This window comes from Cydia strobilella, chromosome 20, assembly GCF_947568885.1.
Source record: "Cydia strobilella chromosome 20, ilCydStro3.1, whole genome shotgun sequence".
Lineage (NCBI taxonomy): Eukaryota > Metazoa > Arthropoda > Insecta > Lepidoptera > Tortricidae > Cydia > Cydia strobilella.
The window spans coordinates 460,482-476,873 of NC_086060.1; the positions used below are offsets into that span (position 1 = coordinate 460,482).

Consider the following 16,392-nt stretch of genomic DNA (forward strand, 5'->3'; position numbering starts at 1 on the left):
CAGACAAATCGGCCTATTCATATTTGACAAGAACGAAAACCATTATAAAATTGGAATGTATTGCAAATCGCAGGCGATCATTGGCGACATCTGTAGAGGCCATTATGCAACATTGTAGGAAAACCTTTGTAAAAACTATCTAAATCGTCACTCACGGACGAGCCATGCGTAAACAGCGATCGAATCGCCATAACATTCCACTCACGCGACGATAAATCTGACCTTATTGCGTTTAGAGTTAGCTGCTTCGGTGACCGTTTGTGACCACACGCACGTGTTTGGTGAATTGTAAGTTATAGACATTCTTCAATCAGAGACGTCGTTATTGACAGCTGATAGATCACATCATTCCATAGACATAGTCAAGGGCCTGACACTCTTTGATAGAGAAAGATAGTCTTATTGCGATTCCTATAAGAGGAAAGAGAAAATAGTGCCATGCTTTGTCCTTATCACCGACCGGTTTTTTTTTTCATGGTTATGTATGCGGTAACCGAAGACAATATTTCTCTCTATCTATGAGACAGTCCGGGGCCAAACTATAGGTATACCATAGGCTAGTATCATCGTAATGCATCAAAGTTCTCTCTGATAGCCCTTTAGGGTAATAATTGCGACGCGTACGCAGGAAACGAGCGAGGCATTAACGCCGACGCGGCGCGCATGCGTACGGTGATTTAATGCAGTTGCCATGCGCTAATCTAAGACCACCTATGACAGGACGATGTCATTATAATTTTCGTCATATTAAGAGGAAATGCGAGCTAACATTTCGTCCGCTACGCAACGTTAATCATATGTAAAATGTTCTCTCATCCAAAATTGAACCTATAATATTTACTCAAATGGGACTGCATCCGGATAGAGTATATACCTATATATATAGAGATAGAGTAGCCTAACTTAGCCACCAAGTAGATGCCGGCAGAGAACCGTGGCGGGCCAGGCCCATCAGGGGGAGATAGCGAGACGGCATTGATACCTTCCTTTATATAGAAGCACAAAATCGGGAGTTATGGAAAGTCAGGGGAGAGGACGCAATCAGGAAGGAGGGGGGGGGTGAGGAATCAGGGAAAGCATTGGGACACTCAAATGGACAAAAGGAATGAGAAGAATTTAGACTGTCTCAAAAAAGAGGATGAGAAAAGAACAACTACCGGAATCCAATCTTCGCTCTATTTAGGCCTATTAGCGAGAGGTACCTACTTCAAATTTTATTTCGCAACAGAATTAAGGGACCTACGCTTCTTCGTTTCGCAAGTCTTAAAAGGAGTTCTTATTGGATATATTTCTGATGTATTTAATAAGATTTTGGTCTCAACTTAGTATCTAACAAGATTGTCTTCAATAAGAACCAAATTTCAATCGTTTTCAGTTTAACTTCCTATCCTAAACCACAGATTACATCACAGTTCTTACTGAGGTGAAAATTATTATCGTGAGCAGAATTGTCCAACGTCCAATTGGTGGGCTAGCGTGGGGACTATAGCCCAAACCCACATATACTTTATTTATACGCATAAGCTAAACAGTAATGAACTAAAGTATTAAAGTATAAGGGTTCAATGGTTCTTAACCGCGCGATAGTCCGCAGACCTCTGCGTGTTCCCTGAGTGCATCCGAAATCGTTCAGGAATATTTTATAAACAGAATTATCCTTTGTCAACTTATTCGACCAATTAATCTATCAAGCTACCATGAACTCATGAAGTTACTCCTCAATAAAAATAAAAATTATTTCCCAAACACCAAATCCAAAACTCAATATTCAATATGCAGCGCCATAATAAACATTCATTGCAACTGCAGGAACGCTTGGTGTGGTCGCCACACCATACATTTCAACTCCAAAACGTCAAAACTCCATAGAAATTCCATACATTATATCTACCTTTTAGTAAAATAGGAAAGCTACGCGCGACCAACGCACTTTAACATAACTAATATGCGATGTGCGTTTTGAATAATTCAAATAATGAGTTAAAACAATGTCTTCTAGTATTTTGTTTTATGTGTATTACTCGTATTCTGTGAAAAAATACGTTTACGGTAGTTTATGGTTATCGTTTCTGGAAAACAAAAAAATAGGTACTTATGTTAATTTTAAGACAAGCGAGTTATAAATGGTAAAAAAGTAGCATTAGGATTCGAAAATTCCGGTGTAGGTAGGTTTGAAAATTCTGTTTCTCTTACCGTTTTCCCGGTTGCATTCTACAGGAACTGATGGTCTGCTTTTAGCAAGAATTAGCGCAGGTATATATACCCACTACTGGTTTCTAGGTTCCGTACCCAAAGGGTAAAAACGGGACCCTATTACTAAGACTCCGCTGTCCGTCTGTCTGTCCGTCTGTCACCAGGCTGTTTCTCATGAACCGTGATAGCTAGACAGTTGAAATTTTCACAGATGATGTATTTCCGTTGCCGCTTTAACAACAAATACTAAAAACAGAATAATATAAATATACTCCTCCTATACAACAAACGTGATTTTTTTGCTGTTTTTTTCCGTAATGGTACGGAACCCTTCGTGCGCGAGTCCGACTCGCACTTGGCCGGTTTTATTATGATAAAGTTTGCCATCTCACTTTGCAATTCAGATAAAAATCTAATATCGAGATTAGTTGGGGTTTTCTGATGATATGTCACTGAAGGGTAATTATTAAGTATCAAATGATGTTGCACAAATTCCAAAAAACTTTTTACTTACGAAATAATATTATAAATTATAACTGCTAAGCTAACAGTAGTTTTGAGTCTACCTTGCATTACCTTAAACCCATAAATAACTAAGTTATCTTAGCTTAGATAAGTTATCATAACTTCTAAGCTTTATTACAAGCTTTTATTTATCTTGCCCTGTTACTTAATGAGGGTCAAATCTTGGAAGCTAAAATGACCCACTTATTTGATTTCCGATGGACCTGAAATTTTGCATACATATTTAAATCGGATGACAATATTGACAATGCAATATTATGATGACATGGAGCTGATCTGATGATGGAGACAGGAAGTGGCCAAGGGAACTGTGATAAAACAACGCAAACTAATTGTGTTTGGGATTGTTAGAATTGTCTCGATGAGTATTAGTTGCCTGTGGAAAGAAAAATACACTTTAAATTTCGCGTTTTGTACACATAATTGTGCCATTTTCAACCAAAAGGGTACTAATGTCGGTTGTCAATAAGGCGCTATTTCCATAAAGCTTCAATTTGAAATCAACCTTATCAACAAGCGACAATGTGGTACCCTTTAGTTGAAAGCGTCACAATTAATGTCATTACCGGGTCTAACGCGATTAAATTTCATTATTTTACCTTTTTTCCGACGTTTCAACTAGGTTGCAGTTGCACTAGCTGTGGTCACGGAAGACTGACATCCCAGCAAATGTCAATTGAGAATAAAATAATGAATTTTAATCGCGTTAGACCCGGTAATGACATTAATTAAGAAAAGTACAGTCAGCTATACAAGCTAGTACCAAAAATGAAATTTTTGACAAAAACATTTCTATATCCCATGTGCTAAAATTACATTTCGATTGGCTATGTTCCGACCGGACCGGTACATGTCCGATCGGTTGATCCCTGTGTGTAATTTATTTTTCGCCATATTCTATGTTTCTTCCTTTATGTTTCTTTCTTTTTGTCTGTTACCTTCCGTGATTCTCACTTGATGGTCTCATCGGAAGATCAGCGCTGGAAGTCGCCAGCAGCATGCTGAGATGGGGCCATTTCGTGACACTTTATTTTTACTAGGTTATTTTAATGTATGTCTATTGTTCTATGTTTACGAATAAAAACTATTCTATTCTATTATATTCTATGTCGACGACCTGAATGTGATCTTAATTTAGCCAATACATCATCGCACTTAGCCATTCCTAGTCCGTCTGCTAACGGCGCCATTGACAACGTGCGTGACTCAACGGTGACGCAAGAGACGTCACTCTTCTAGGACCTGCGCGTGACTTGATCTTAAATATATCGAAATAGGACAAGAAAGGGCCGACTTACAATTTGCTATTGCTAATAAATTATAAATCAATAAATGCAATCCTTCTCCCTGGGGGCCTAGCCAAGGTGACCTTCGTACATCCACAAACGCCGAACGAAAAGAAAAAACTACAACAACGGCGAGTCAAACTCGCGCACGAAGGATTCGGTACCATTACGCAAAAACGGCAAAAAAAATACGTTTGTTGTATGGGAGACCCACTTAAATATTTATTTTATTCTGTTTTTAGGGTTCCGTACCCAAAAGGTAAAAACGGGACCCTATTACTAAGACTCCGCTGTCCGTCTGTCTGTCACCAGGCATTTCATGAACCGTGATAGCTAGACAGTTGAAATATTCACAGATGATGTATTTCTGTTGCCGCTATAACAAGAAATACTAAAAAGTACGGAACCCTCGGTGCGCGAGTCCGACTCGCACTCGGCCGGTTTTACTAAAAATGTATCGACTATTCCCCTGCATTATTTAAGTTTCAATTGGCATTTTCTATCAACGCTAGATTGTCATCTTTGGCTCGGCCCCCAGAGAACCTGTACAAAAAGGGTTGAAGAAGAAATGTGCTATTACTTGTGAATATTTAGAAGACAACATAAATTCCTCTAAATGATATTCTAATATAAGTTACGTACTGGAAGTTGCAGCAAACACATAATTATTATTATCTTTTTTTCTATAACAATCAAATCAGCCATTTTAATAAATCGGCTCAAAATAAGCCTTGTTAAGAATCAGTTAGCTATAAACCAGGTTAAAATAACAGCAATTTAAAGGAAATAAAAACCCACTCGGGCAGAAATTAATTTCAAGCCACTAGCTACAATAACTGTCTTCATGTAAATGTACGACACAGAGAATTATAAGCAGAACTACGACTAAACACTAAAGGATTTGCCACACTGGATGCGTTCTGCGGGCAGCGGTCGTTAAACTTCAACTTCAAAAGTTGCTGTCAATGTTGTCCATACATAATACGGGTTTGACCTGACCGCTAACCGCAGAACGCATCCAGTGTGGCAAATCCTTAAAGGGACAACGCGTGAAAATGGTCCAAAAACCAATAGAGCTGATAGGTATATATCTCATTTAATAGATTTTATTATCTGCTTAAATTCATTATATGGACACAAAGTTGAATTCCATTGCAGAACTGAAATAAAATATTCGCTTGGTGCCCATAGAACGGAATCAAGTAGATAAAGTACTTATTTAATGACCTAACTCTTAGCTACGTTGGTTTTTGAACCAGGTTTCGTACAGAGTTGCCCATGGCCATTGGTCCTTCATCCAGACTAAACTTTTAAAAGTAGGAGCATTTCAAAGATTTCAATGGTGATTTTCAGTTTTTAGCGTTAAGACCGTGTGTGTTATTTTACCCCACTTTTGTTTTATTATATTTTTCTGTCCTGTTATTAATTTAATGAAGTGAAGTGAGAGATGCATTACACACAGGCTAATTTGAACGTACTTACACTGACGTCAGAATGATATTTGAATGATGTCATTTAGTTATCGTGCGTCTCGCTCACGCCAATACATGTACGGACATCATTTAGGTGTCATTCTGATGTCAGTGTACGTTCGAATTGGCCTGACAGTATTTGTTTTATTTGTAAATTACTCAGGAATCTTGTGGCACGACGTTGACACAGAGGAGACGCCACACAGCCTTTAAGTTGTAACTCTGTTCTTCTGTTGCTTCTGTGTCCCAATCACTCGGTAATAAAGGTTGATTTTATTAGTTTGGGTAATGTGTCTAATGAGTTCCCGGTACAGCTTACAGCCCTGTTATAACAACTTATAATAAGACACTATAAATAGGCCCAATGGGGTATATTATAATCCTTACTAATATTATTATAAATGCGAAAATAATTGTCTGTCTGTCTGTTACCTCTTCACAGGGGCGTAGCTAGAGGATATGGTCCCCGGGGCAGTCACCAAATTTGCGCCCCATGACGACTGACAAGTTTCCCTGCTGCTGCCTTTTGCCCATTTTGGCGCCCCCACTTGGATGGCGGCCCGGGGCACTTGCCCCCTCGGCCCCCCCTAGTTACGCCACTGCCTCTTCACGCTTAAACCGCTCAGGTCGCTCAACCGATTTAGATGGAATTTGGTATGGAAATAGTTTTAATCCCGAGGAAGGACATAGGATAGTTTTAGAAAGAAAGTCTAACTACCTACTATAATCTGTAAAATGGCTTGTTTTTAGGATCTGCCAAAGAACATGACATACATAATACAAAGAATAGAAAATCATTACTATTATTACTAAATTATAATAAAAATTGCTTGAGTTTGTGAATGTTTGTATGAACGACCGAATAATATTTAAAAAAAAAAAACAATTTAATCAATTAACATTTTTATTAGTAAGTAAGTAGGTAATTTAAACAAAACGAAACTCTAAATAACCCCCACTATGATTAATTACATACCTAAAATCGCAGATAAAGAGGCGAAACATATAGCTGGGGGTCTAGACAAGATGCCAATCGTTTGCGCCGTAGCGAACGAAACGCTAATGTCTCTCTGTCAATCAATCAATCAATCAATGTTTTTATTTGTTAAACATAGGTACATAGGTGTTACAATAATTACTTAAAATGACTATGTCTTACCAGCATTAGGTATACAAATTTGTTTGTGTTGTTAAGTTTAATAATAAACTGCATGCATAAATCTTACTCTAAACATTACATTAAATTAAATTATTGTCTCTTTTATACTATTCGTCAATGGAGTAATACGCTTTGTTTGATAAGAATGCAAACATACGTTTCTTAAAGAGTCTTATGTTGTCTGTATTTAAAATGCTATCTGTCGCACTAATATGAAAGAGTGGAAGACGGACATTACCGTTTCGTTGCAAACGATGGGCATGTTGGCTAGGTCCCCTGAAAATCGTAAATCGTTAACGCCAATTAGCAGGCAAACGTGCAGACAAATCACCTGATCGTAACCATTTACCGTATCCCATGGACACCTGCAACACCAGAGGGGTTACAAGTGCGTTGCCGGTATTTAAGAGCAAAAGGGGACGGCTGTTTCTGCATACAAACGAAGTCCCCAGTTTCCTCTCTGGATGAATTATTTTTACATAATTGGATGTGTTAACCATAGCTATTACGTTTGACTTTTTTCGATTTTTTGATTACGGTAAAAATTAGGAGCGAAAAACAGATTTTATACAATTTTTTAAATGCTCCTAACTCTTATAATAATTAAAAATAAGGGGCATAGCTGTGGTTGATATACAATACAACAAATAAGGTCTTAAAACATGCAAAGATAATAGACGTATAAAATCGACAAGAAAATTGAAAACAACATATTATCAATTAAAATTTAATTACTGTCGTTGAAGATAAATTGTACACGTTTCAAGAATTTGAGCTATGATCAGGTAGGTTGTGTATACAACAAATTGTGTCTAAATATTTTTAAGAATGTTAATATCATCTTCCTCGCGTTATCCCGGCATTTTGCCACGGCTCATGGGAGCCTCGGGTCCGCTTGACAACTAATCCTAAGAATTGGCGTAGGCACTAGTTTTTACGAAAGCGATTGCCATCTGACCTTCCAACCCAGAGGGGGAAACTAGGCCTTGTTAGGATTAGTCCGGTTTCCTCACGATGTTTTCCTTCACCGAAAAGCGACTGGTATAAATATCAAATGATATTCCGTACATAAGTTCCGAAAAACTCATTGGTACGAGCCGGGGGTTTGAACCCGCGACCTCCGGATTGAAAGTCGCACGCTCTTACCGCTAGGCCACCAGCATGTTAATATCCAGAGAGGAAAATGAGGACTACGCGTGTATGAAAAGTAGATTTCGCGTGGGTCCTCCACTTCGCTTTAAACGTTCCCAACTTTTTATAAAATCTTATAAAATCATTTACTTTAGTTTCTTTCCGATTGGCGTTGTCGTTAAGCGATTACCGACTACCTTAGTAAATAATTTAATTAACTAATTTACCAAATACGCCTAAAGTTTTCTCAAACCTCGACCTCCGATTTTGGCATAGTCATAAATATCATAATACCTTTTCGGGGTCCCTTTGTTTGACATAATTATTGAAAGTCATAATGTAATGATTGTCATATTATCATTAGTCATAATTCTGAAACTGTTAACTTTTCAGGATTTTCCTCGGGTTATCCTACAGATAGGTTAGGTTAGGTTTGTTTTATGGCAATCCTGTAAAGTTACGCGTTTCTGAGAAAAACCAAATTATGACTATAATATGACAATCATTACATTATGACTTTCAATAATTATGTCAAACAATAGAGACCCTACTTTTTCATATTAATAATAAAATACTGTTGAATTGTTTAGGTCTATCTTTCTTACTTCTTAATACAAAGTACACATTTACTTAACGTAGACCTTTAACATTATGTTTTGTAACATTGTATACATTGTTGTCAATAAAATTCCCCAGTATTCGTATATCTTTGTCAAATTAACTTAACTAATCTTTTTGTTGAATCTTTTCTCTTTCTAATACACAATTGTCAAAGTGACGAATAATAACAAACGAATTTCAACCAAGTTTTAGATTTAAGCGCTATCTGGTATTTGCTGGTATGAAGTATACAATTAGAAATCGCCTTAAATCACCCTTATTCATTAACTAGACTTATCTTATTCATTAAGTAGAAATTTCCACTGTCACATATTTTCTTACAAACTAGGTTTTCAAAATCATTTAAAATCACAATTTGGTCACTGCGCAATAAACAAAGAAATTCTAAAACATTAATCTCAGGATAGTGTATTAACACGTGCCTAGAGCAAAATAGTCACAGTGCAAAATAAATGTGACGTTTTAAAGCAATAGGTACCACATTGTCGCTTACTATAAAGACGACATTTGCCTGTATCTTTATACGAATAACCTGTCACAGCGTCCTTATGGCAAACGACAATGTGATACCTTTTGGTAGCCATGGTAACTCCAGGTTTAACCGGATAACCCCAGGAGGATAGTGGTATGGTGCAAGTGGGCTTAAGCAAACTAACAGCGCATAATAAATGATAAGAAACTCAAATAAAAACAATCAACCAATCACAAACTAGATTTAGGTGTTAGCATCTATACGAAGTTTAATTGTTTAGGTGATACAAAATTATATATAGACTATATCTTCTCAAATGATTTTTACGCTTAAGACGGTAATCTGTTAAACAAAAGCCATTGCCTCGTGTGCGAGCGGTCGGCCATTGTGTGCCATTGTGTGTGAGCGTCGCACGCGCCGTGGCACGCGCCAACACACAATGGCATACAAAGGCCGACCGCTCACACAAAAGAGACAATGGCTTTTGTTTAACAGATTACCGTCTTAAGCGTAAAAATCATTTGAGAAGATGCAGAGTATACGCGAATGTACTCGTTAGCAACTTTTGAAATGAGAGCGATCCTGAAATCACAAAAAAAATATCAGATTAAATAATTTCACGGTTTAGACTCACTTGTTTTAGTCACTCGCGCGACATGTTTCGGAGAACCTAGGTCTCCTTTCTCAAGCACTAAAGTAGACCTAGGCTCTCCGAAACATGTCGCGCGAGTGACTAAAACAAGTGAGTCTAAACCGTGAAATTATTTAATGTTAGTATGTCTCACAACAGTTTAAATTCGAAAATTATCAGATGTTCCATATTAAAGTTGCTCATAACAACTATACTACTATAAGGTAGTTGCTTGTTGTATATTATATTATTGATCATAACAATGAGTAGGTACAATCTCGTACATATATGTGTCTTTTTAAACCAAAAGGGTACTTATTGTCGGTTGTCAATAAGGCGCTATTACAATTACAAATATAGTTTCAATTTGAAATCAACCTTATCGATAAGCGACAATGTGGTACCTTTTGCTTTAAAACGTCACATATATCTTGTGTGATCTTGTGTCACCTAAAATGTCACCTAGTAGAAAACTATTCTCTTCTGACAATATTAATGGGGAACCCATCCTTCGGATACAGCACGACCCTCGTTGGCTCATATGTGAAGCGGTGCGGAGTGTTCCCTGAAGGCTCCACCCTGTAGCGGTGGAGCAGCTTGGCCAGCCCCACCCAAGACTGCATTTGTGCGAAGCGGATACCTGGAATAAATAAAATAAATATTAGGGGACATCTTTCACAGATCAACCTAGCCCCAAAGCACAGAATAAGCAGGTAATAGTATTATCATACAGAACGGCCACGCACCGCCCCGCCCCGACTCGAATTACCTCGCCCCGCGACAGAAATCTGGCGGACTTCTGGTGTGCTCTCAGTACTATTTTTAAGCAACTTACTCACACTATGACGCATGACGTGTGTACGGACGTGCCGTTCACACATAGAAACGCGAGTGATTTTTGATGTATAGCGTGTCCGCCCTGTGCTATGGGTGCTAGGCGACGATATACATATGACTCACAATATATAAATGAATCAATATTATAAAACAAAAAAAAATCTTACACAATTTGACTAAGCCCCATGGTAAGTTCAATAATTGTGTTGTTTTGTTTACTTCTGTTTATGTTTACTTTCTGTACTGTTTTTAGGGTTCCGTACCCAAAGGATAAAAACGGGACCCTATTACCAAGACTTCACTGTCCGTCCGTCTGTCACCAGGCTGTATCTCATGAACCGTGATAGCTAGACAGTTGAAATTTTCACAGATGATGTATTTCTGTTGCCGTTATTATAACAAATACTAAAAACAGAATAAAATTAAATATTTAAGTGGGGCTCCCATACAACAAACGTGATTTTTTGCCGTTTTTTCCAAACAATACAAACGGATTTTCGTTCTCATTTTAAAATTACGTGTTGGATTGTAATGAAACTTCGCATATACAATGACATGAGGTATAACTATGTCTGTGATTAGTTTATATAGCTCCAGTTTATAAAACAAACGAAATAGAGCAAATACAAGTTTTGTATGAAAAACTTAAATTCACTGAATTTTTTACTATGGTATCTGAAGCTCTACATAAACTAATTACAGACCTAGATATACCCTATCCTATTGTAAGTACAAAGTTTCAGAGCAATCTAGATAGTCGTTTTAAAATGAGAGCGTAACTACGTTTGTATGGAGAACCGAGCTTGAAAACCCCTAATTTGACAGATAAAATAGATGGCGCTGTATTCGCCATATTTTGTGGTAAATGGATTATCAAACTTTTGAAAGTCTTTTAGCTGGATTCTTACTGCATCTGCTTATAAGCATTTTGCCTTGTATAAACCATTATAATGAGATCTCCAGTTACGAGCTTTTGGCATCAATATTGAGGCAGTATAATTATACAGTATAACTATACAGGCAGGAATACTATGAAATTAATAACAACTCTTTGTGTTGTTATCAATTTCATAGTATTCCTTTTATTGAGGAATGAAAGCAGCATTTAGACATCACTATAGTGTGACCTGTTTTTAATAATGACTGCTATAAATGGACCCCTTGATTCCTTATAACTATTCCTGATGAAAGGTCATGGCACTGGGTTAATAATAGGTACTACTGAGTGGTGGGTTCCTAGGTCAACCCTTTACTATATGTGTACTTAGATAGGGGTCAATAATAACATTAATTTGCCACAAAAACAATTGTAAATGTTAGCTTTAAATATGATGTAATGTGGTCAGACCACTATCCTCTCTGTATTAAATGTCATCATCATTCGCTTGCCCTTGTCCCATATCACTTGGGGTCGGCGCAGCATGTCTTTTTCTTTCATACCTTTCTGCCACCCGTCATCTCAACATTCACTTGCGTTAGTTTCATATCATCTTTCACACAGTCCATCTACCTTTTCCTCGGTTTTCCTCTCCTCGTACCTCCCTCCACATTCATTCTTAATACCTTTCTTGTCACATGACTTTCATCCCTCCGCATCACATGCCCGTACCATGCTAGGCGATTTGCCCTTACTTTTTCTGCTAAATGTCCTCTCTGTATTAAATGTAACGTTGGTAATATTGGATCCGAGTTATTATACGAAATAAAGCCTGTGACTAATAAGGTCATTTGGGGGGAAAGAAAACCCGAACAAGTAGATCTGTATAATAAAATTTGAGCGGCTTGGCCGTATTAATTATTCAAATAACTTTGTTATTGTGATGACAACGGACACAAAAAACTTATAGATGCATTATATGCTGATATAATAGAGGTTTTAAGTGATGTGACCACTAATTGTTATTCGTTGAAACGCGCCTTTAAAAAGAAACCAGTAGTTGGATGGAACAAACATGTCAACATGCAAACATTTTGTTATACATACCAACACATAATTGACATATCTGTCTATTTAAACTTCAATCTTATAGCCTATATAGGAAGGATGATTTTTGAGTAAATATAAAATAAAAACAAATAAAAATTATATCACTTACCAATACACTGCTTCGGTCCTTCTCCAAAAGGCAGGAAAGCACATTTGTGTCTTGCTTGCACATTCTCCGGAGAAAACCTCTCCGGGTCGAACACCTCCGGATTCGGGTAGTATTTCTCATCATGATGTATGCCGAGGACCGAAATCTTGATCAACTGGCCTTTATCAATGGTTATATCAGTTTCTGGAATCTTATAACTAGTTTTAGCTCTTCGCTTCAGTTTGGTGATGATCGGATACATCCGCAATGTCTCATTGAAGACTTTTTCCATGTATGACAGATTCATGATAGCATAATAAGTCATCTCTCCATCTAAGGCCGTCCGTTCTAAGGCTTCCTTTATTTCTTCATATAGTTTCTCTTGTATATCCTGGTTTAAAGCTAACTGGTATAGCAAGAACCCCATGGTGGAAGCACTAGATTCATACCCTGCAGCATAGAAAATGTATGCTTGAGCCGCTATGTCTTCATCAGTCATATCCAATGTATTTGCTTCACTCTGTCCATGTCCATATTCTTTTTTTAACTCTAAAAGCAGATCCATAAAGTCATGTCGGTTAGAAGGCTGCCCATTTCTCATAGCAATCACATCTTTGATTAATTTGGAAAAGAATTTCTTCACTTCTTCGTCAAGAAACCAGCCTCCAATCTTCTTTAAAATACCTGGGTACATGCTTTCGAGCTCGGAGCCATATTTCACGCTAAAGATCTTTTTGTCGATCCATTGAAGGGCTTGAAGGGTTTCGTGCTGCTGGTCGTCAAATGTGTCAAGGTCTAACCCAAAGACACAAGCAATTATGACAGATTGAGTGAACTTCTGCGTTAGTCCATGGATCTCCTGCTCTGTATTCTTTTGTGTTATCCTATCAATATACTTCACAAACCTGTCTCCACGTTCCGTCAATAAATACATCATATTCCTCAATTTCCCAGATGTAAACATTGGTGAAAATCGCTTTCGCAGCACCCGCCAGGTGGCGCTGTCTGCGTGGAACAAGTTCGCTCCGAACCCCGACTTACTGAATTCCTTTCCGCGATCAGTAAATATATGGAAATCTTTAATCAACACACATTTTACGACATCTAAATCTCTTACAAGCAGATCCGGAGAGCGCATCCTGAAAAACCCGACGACTTTCTCGTCTGGATAGGCATCGTATATTTCCTTAAACACAACTCCAACTGGTTTCTTTCGCAAAACGGAATCCATGATATTCCCAAAGAAAAAAGTAGGTTTCGGTCCGCGCACTTTCTTTCTGATCCAATAGTCATTGAACTTGGTAAAGTGTTGGTATACACTATAGCCAAGACAAATAAAAAATGTTACGGTTAAAATTATTAGAGTCATTGTTACGGTTTTCACTTTTCACCGGCACTTAGTTTTTCGCTATGATGTTACAGTGAACTGAAACAACTGAATAATTTCTAACGCCAAACGGTGTGACCATTTATATACTGTGCCGATTCTACCATCGCGGATATTACCCCTCTTTAATTACCATAGAAGGTAGGATCCTAATAGAAGTGGCCTACCGCGAGTACCGCGTGCGCCCGTGAGGGACAGAACAAGAACATATGCAATGCGACAACATGATTGGTAGAGCAGATTTGTAGTCCACCATAAACCATACAAATTTACGGCGGGGAATAAAAAAAAGCGTGTGCGTGTAATCTTTACGCGCGATTGAAGTAAAATAAATTGAAGTTTTTCTTAAAACTGGCAATGTTTTTATGTACATACAGAATATTCTTCTTCACTGCGTGGAATGATGATGATGATTGATAAAAACTACCCTGTCCTTCCCCGAGCCTCAAACTATCTCCATGGCAAATGTCATCTAGATCGGCACAGTGGTGGTTTAATCGTGAAGCAGTAATCAGACAGGTAAAGTTACTTACGTATTTACCTATATAATATTACGTAGGGGTATCTTAATTGTGTATTTTAAACACTCGACGTTTTTCATGTCTGTTAGAGCGGTTTCGCACTACGTTCGATCCGAATCCGATCCGAACCCGTGAAAATATGGTCCGAAGTACCCGAAGAACTATTTCTATGGTACTTTACGCACTACGTCATCCGATTTCGGAAAGAAATCAGACGGATCTAGTGCGTAAATTACCATAAAAATAGTTCTACGGCTACTTCGAACCATATTTCCACGGATTCGGATCGGATTTGCATCGGACGTAGTGCGAAGCCGCTCTTAACCCAACATAATGTTTCACTGTTGAACAACTTCACTTGGAAATGATATTAATATAATGCTTTTTAGGAGTACAACTATATTTCGTTTATATATTTCCTATAAATATTGATTGACTTTATATTTATTACGCTTACTTGATCTAAATTAATTATTCAATAATGCCGTCACGTATAAAATAATCATTCACGTAATTTTTTTACTAAATAGTAGAATTGTACAGAAAGTGGCAACACTGTCTATGTCAAGAATCCACCCCGTAAATGTTGCCATAGCTAAATTATCTCGGTGTGGCGGTCAGAAAAAAGTATGAATAATCTTGATTGCACATTTGTTTTGAATGATTGCTGTGTATGATGATGCAATACGGTAGCTGTTACGATTGATGCGCAATCATTAAATTTATAGCCCGCTCCAGACTACGCGGCGCGAAGCCGCGATTCGCGCACGAGTGTGGAGGGTCCTTTACGAATTGTACTTGTAGGTAATAAGTTTCCTTCAATCAAATAACAGTGTACCGTTCGGCGGAGTTTTGTTGTTTAGAAGTTAGATCGTATTTTTTTCTTTTAAATCACGTCGGTGGCAAACAAGCATGAGCTACCAAGACAGACTTCTTAAGCGCTTATTACATCTAAGATAGGTACGGTTGCCAGGCACTTTCGAAAGGGGCCTGGTACTGGTACACGGTACACCTAAAAAAACGGTGGATTACTCGATGGCCGGCCTGAGTTTTCCGTTTCACGAAAAACCATCAGAACATCGACACATACATACTCAATGTTTTTTTTATTATTATTACACTCGAACTGAACTAAAAATGAAGATTACAGAATTTGTTTTGATGTAGGAAACTAGGAACCTGCATTGGTAACGGTGTCCTGAAGCCGCGATTCGCGCACGAGTGTGGAGGATGCTTTAAAGCCGTAACAGACTACCGCACCGGACAGCAACCTTGCTGCGGTCAAAATATGTCTTTTTCGCTTGTAGCTGTATCCATAACGCACGTACGTACGGCGACCACCTTACACATCGATACGTGCGCCGCACGGTACCAAGGTAGCGGTCCGGTGCGGTCGTCTGTAGACACTTTTACGTAGAACAAAAAACTGCTGTTAGTTATTTATGGCTATTCACGATTTCGAATATTGTCCATTTTTTATTGGCGATTGAATCTTGGCGGAGAATGCACACGGGTCTTTTTACTTAGGGGATTTTTGAAAAAGCTGCCATGTTTCAATTTTGAAATTGGCAACACTAATCAAAAATAATTCCCCTTTAAGTTTGTAAAGTATACAAAGGGTACTTATGATGTCATGTTTTGAGACACCTGCCAGATATGATTGGAAAATAATACTAAGTTCTATTTTTAGGTCATATCATGTAAAAACAATTGAGCGACATATTTAGGGAAATCCCCGTGTTTTGAGCGCCTTGAAGGATTTTAAAAGGTAAGTACCCGAATAGATAAAGGCATTAAGATGTCAATTGGTATTATAGCGTAAAAAGGTGGGTATTTTTCGTCTATAGGGTTAGGATTAGGGAACTCTACGAAACCTAGGTTTAATGTATACTATACAACCCAGGTAGCAAAGTGACGTATAAATGCTGTTAGGGAAGGTGGAACAGAGATCATACAAACTTTATTGCTGCCAACGCTATTAAAAATATGAAAAAATAAATTAGGAAAACAAAATTAAATTACGTTCTAGAGCAATGAAAAGTAAAGAAGTAAAAACCACTTTTTTATTTTTATTCTAAGATA

General features: G+C 37.8%; 1 protein-coding gene across 1 annotated transcript; it reads right to left on the minus strand.

The window, feature by feature from the left end:
* Positions 1–9,580: 9,580 nt before the first annotated feature.
* Positions 9,581–13,838, minus strand: LOC134750608 (cytochrome P450 6B5-like). The gene is made up of 2 exons (XM_063685814.1): positions 12,424–13,838; positions 9,581–10,130 (listed from the first exon to the last, which is right to left on the minus strand). Exons 1-2 carry the CDS (start codon positions 13,769–13,771, stop codon positions 9,964–9,966), a joined length of 1,515 nt encoding a protein of 504 aa, XP_063541884.1. The 5' UTR covers positions 13,772–13,838; the 3' UTR covers positions 9,581–9,963.
* Between the last annotated feature and the right edge of the window lie 2,554 nt (positions 13,839–16,392).

Coding starts and splice junctions, on each gene's coding strand:
- LOC134750608 (XM_063685814.1), bottom strand. CDS start 13,771: ATGACTCTAATAATTTTAACCGTAACATTTTTTATTTGTCTTGGCTAT. Junction 10,131..12,423: donor AGGACCGAAGCAGTGTATTG/GTAAGTGATATA, acceptor TATTTATTCCAG/GTATCCGCTTCGCACAAATG.